The 3,573-nt window shown below is 35.5% G+C and overlaps 1 protein-coding gene across 4 annotated transcripts in view; it reads right to left on the bottom strand.

Moving 5' to 3' along the window:
* Positions 1-537: 537 nt before the first annotated feature.
* The window catches only part of LOC107738618 (methyltransferase-like protein 22), a 17,463-nt gene continuing 14,427 nt past the window's right edge, over positions 538-3,573 (bottom strand). For all 4 annotated transcript variants that reach the window (XM_016550392.1, XM_016550393.1, XM_016550390.1 and 1 more), the window contains exons 7-11: positions 2,782-2,835; positions 2,411-2,491; positions 2,129-2,231; positions 1,181-1,349; positions 538-966 (exon numbers count right to left, since the gene is read on the bottom strand). In XM_016550392.1, the coding sequence (XP_016405878.1) occupies positions 934-966; positions 1,181-1,349; positions 2,129-2,231; positions 2,411-2,491; positions 2,782-2,835 (440 nt within the window). In that variant the 3' untranslated portion in view covers positions 538-933. The remainder of the gene's footprint in view (positions 967-1,180; positions 1,350-2,128; positions 2,232-2,410; positions 2,492-2,781; positions 2,836-3,573) is intronic.

Below are 3,573 nucleotides of genomic sequence, written 5' to 3'. Positions count from 1 at the left end.
GCGGCTAAAGTAAACAGTACTGCTCGTCACCCCACAGAAGAGAGGGTCGGTGTGAGCAGAGCTCATTAGCATTTAAAGCAACATGGACTAGAATTGCTTGCTAAAAACAGCTCATTTTGACAGGGTAAAAAAAGTGTTTTTACACTACCATTGATACATTTTAACCAAAGTATGTTATAGACTTTTCATTAAGACCCTAAAGAATCATATCAACTTATATCAAATGGGCATCCGATGACCCCTTTAACAGCCTTTACACAAATGCTATTGGTTCGTGTTCCAGTCAGTCTCAGAGGTAGTAAAACAGTGAGCAAAGTATGAGTGAATGAAAGTGAACGAGATTAATTCATTCACTTAAAAGACTGGTTCAAAAACACCAATTCCTAGTGTTTTGCCTGCACTTAATTTTTCCCATACTGTAACCAGTTTACAATATTGCAAATGCTACAGTCAGAGTGGACACAACAATATTACAGACTGTTGTATGTACATACAAAATGTAAAAAGAATACATTTATTTGAATGGAAGCTCTTCAGTGTCTTTTTATTTTTGCTGAAACACAGTTTTGGCATAGGTAATAATATACTACCCCAATAAAAATACATTCTGTGCTTGTTTTCAAAATTTCATAAAACATGTCAACAGTATTTACCCAAACTCTCTCTCAATGATCCTTTGAACAACTTGACACAAATTCTAAAGCAAAAAATTCAAGCAGGTCACAGTAAAACATACATAATCACCAATATTCACATCTGAAAAGCCTTTCCTTTTTTATTAAAGTTTTTAAACAAAAACTTTTAAACAAATGATCAAACTAAAGGCTTCGAATTTCATGTTTAAGTAAAATAGGAATTACAAAGACAGATCAATTCTGCAAACATTACAAATCCTGGTGTTAAAAGGAAACTTAAAACCTTTGGTGCTATATATTAAAGTCTTTCTGCCGTCACCTTCCAAAGTTCCTGCAGAGGAGAGAATACATGATGACATGTTTTTAACACTGTTAATCAGAACACAGTATCTACTACAAGCATGAACAGCTCCCCCTAAAGGCAGTAACAACAGCATGCTTGAAGGGATCAGAACAAGCAAACAAATAATTGACTACTATTGTATATGATACATATTCAAAGAAACAATTGAATTATTAAATAAATGCAGACAAGTGCTCCTCACCAGCTGTTCCACCCTTTCATACTGAAAGAACTGAGGAAAGGAGCTCTTCACAGGCTCTAGCGTGAAATTCATCTTTCCATCTGTCATCTGCTGTAACTGGTCTAGGCAGTGGCGAAAGTGATCATAAGCTTCACAGGACACGTCCATGTGTCTCAGAGTGAAGTTTAATCTGCGGAAATATAGAAACCATCATACTGGAACAAGAGGTCCAGGTTTTTCTTGGTTAGCATGGGTCTGTTAGCCCCAAAAGCATCATTCTTAGACTATGGACAAATTGAGAATAACCATGCATAATAGCTAAATTTTCATTATATTAAAGCACATGTTTTTCCTAATGTATACTAATTGTTTTATTTATTTTAGTATTTATTTACTAATTATTTTATTTAAATATATTTGAATGTATTTAAGAAAAACATTCAAGCAGAACAATATTTAATTATATTATGTCAATGCTTTTCCCATTGTATAGTAATTATAATATGTATTAATAATTCAATTTAAATTGAATAATTTGAATAATTAGATGTTTTTCCTAATATATACAAACTTAATTTATTTTATTATGTACTAATTAAAATGTAATAAAAAATCTAACAAAATATATAGTAGCTAATATTTCATCACTGTGGTTGTTTTTTCTAATGTACTCTAAATGTTTTATTTTATTATATATGCACTAATTATTGTATTTATATTTAATTTATTAAATATTTTTTTCAAGCAAAATATATAATAGCTACTATTTGATTGCATTTGATGTTCTTCCTAATATATACAAACTTACTTATTATTTGTGTACTAATATTTTAATTTGTAATTTAATTTATTCCTTTTTTATATTATTTAAATGTAATTTATTACTGTTGACAGTTACAATGATGAATGCTAACAAATGAGATAAGTGATCTGAATGTCTTGGTGGGGCTAGTAATAGGCCGTTCTTACCTCTTTTCTATGGAGATGTAGGTTGTGCTGGGGTGCCGCATGTTGCTCGCAAGTCTGTATAATGTTCTGAACAGAGCGTCCGTAAGATTGTCATCATAACACACTGAAGGGAGGGGAAGTACAAAAACATCCTTAACAAATAACTAATTAATAGAATTCAAGCTTTCATCATGCTCACTGAGAGTGCCTTCGTCTATTCATTCATTATGTTAATAGTCTCTCCAGTCTGTGGCAGTTTTTAAGGCAATTAATTCATTGTATAATTATGGAAAGCAAATTTACCATCTGCCGCGATCACAAAAGTGGTATTATCATGTAAGTCCACTATTTCTGCGTCGGTCCAGCAGAACTCCAAATCAGCGTCTGGGGAGAGTTGAAATATGAGGGCAAATGAGATGACAACCACACGTTGACTTTCACAAGTCCTAGTGCACAAGTCAGCATCACTGGTATTATGAGTGTGAGGAAGCCCTGTGTATTATACTGTGTCAACTGCCCTTAGATAGACTCTACTTCCCACTTACAAATGGATTCAACAGAAGGTGAGGAGACTGCGCAGCTCTAATAGGTATAACTGGCCATGTTACGATCTCAGGTCTGGCTCTAAACCACACCAATTAGCATCTCACACTTGATTCTCCTTGAATTCTTACCTGTGCAGAAATCATCTGCCATCCAGTCCAGCTGCCGCACCCTTATTTCGCTCTCTGTTGGATGTATAGAAGGGAAATCAAAAGATGAAGGAAAGGGGAAAAAAAGTATATACGGAAGCCTCTTACCATGAGTGATGGTTTGAATAAAATGGCAGACTGATTGGATTACACCAGTGAGCTCACCTAAAGTAGGTGGAGCCGGCCGTCGCCATCTTGGCAGCGCGTCACTCCTGGATAATCGAAAATGGGCAAAGAGGCAGGAGCTGGTTGCTGAAACCACGCCCACCTAGCTCGACACCAGTGACAACGGCAATCCACCTGTCACTCAAGTGGCCACGCCCTTAATTATGCAGAACTTTAAGGCTTAATATAATTTAAACGGATGAGTTATAAAAAAATTCACCCCCATCACAGTTGTCATGAAGGGCAAAATTAGCTATATAGACCAAAATCATTTTTTGTACCAGGCTGTAAACATTTTTTTCTGCTGTAAAGTTGGGCATTTTAACATGGGGAGTCTATGGGACTGACTCCCTTTTGGAGCCAGCCTCTAGCGGCCAGTCGATGAATTGCAGTTTTAGTCACTTCCGTGTTGGCTTCACGAGAGAGACCGGAAGGTTGCCGCTTGATTTTAACTGACAGAATTTATCTTTTCGACATATGATGATGCTGACATTATGGCTTGTTTATATTTTAAGACAGAGAACATTAAAGGGGTCCTATTATGCTCTTTTACAAAGTCTTGATTTTGTTTTGGGGGTGTACTAGAACAGGCTCTCATACTAGGTTGTT

This window comes from Sinocyclocheilus rhinocerous, unplaced genomic scaffold (assembly GCF_001515625.1).
Source record: "Sinocyclocheilus rhinocerous isolate Xijiao unplaced genomic scaffold, SAMN03320098_v1.1 scaffold1155, whole genome shotgun sequence".
NCBI lineage: Eukaryota > Metazoa > Chordata > Actinopteri > Cypriniformes > Cyprinidae > Sinocyclocheilus > Sinocyclocheilus rhinocerous.
Note: the sequence above shows the minus strand (reverse complement) of the source record. Positions and strands in the feature narration are given on the sequence as shown.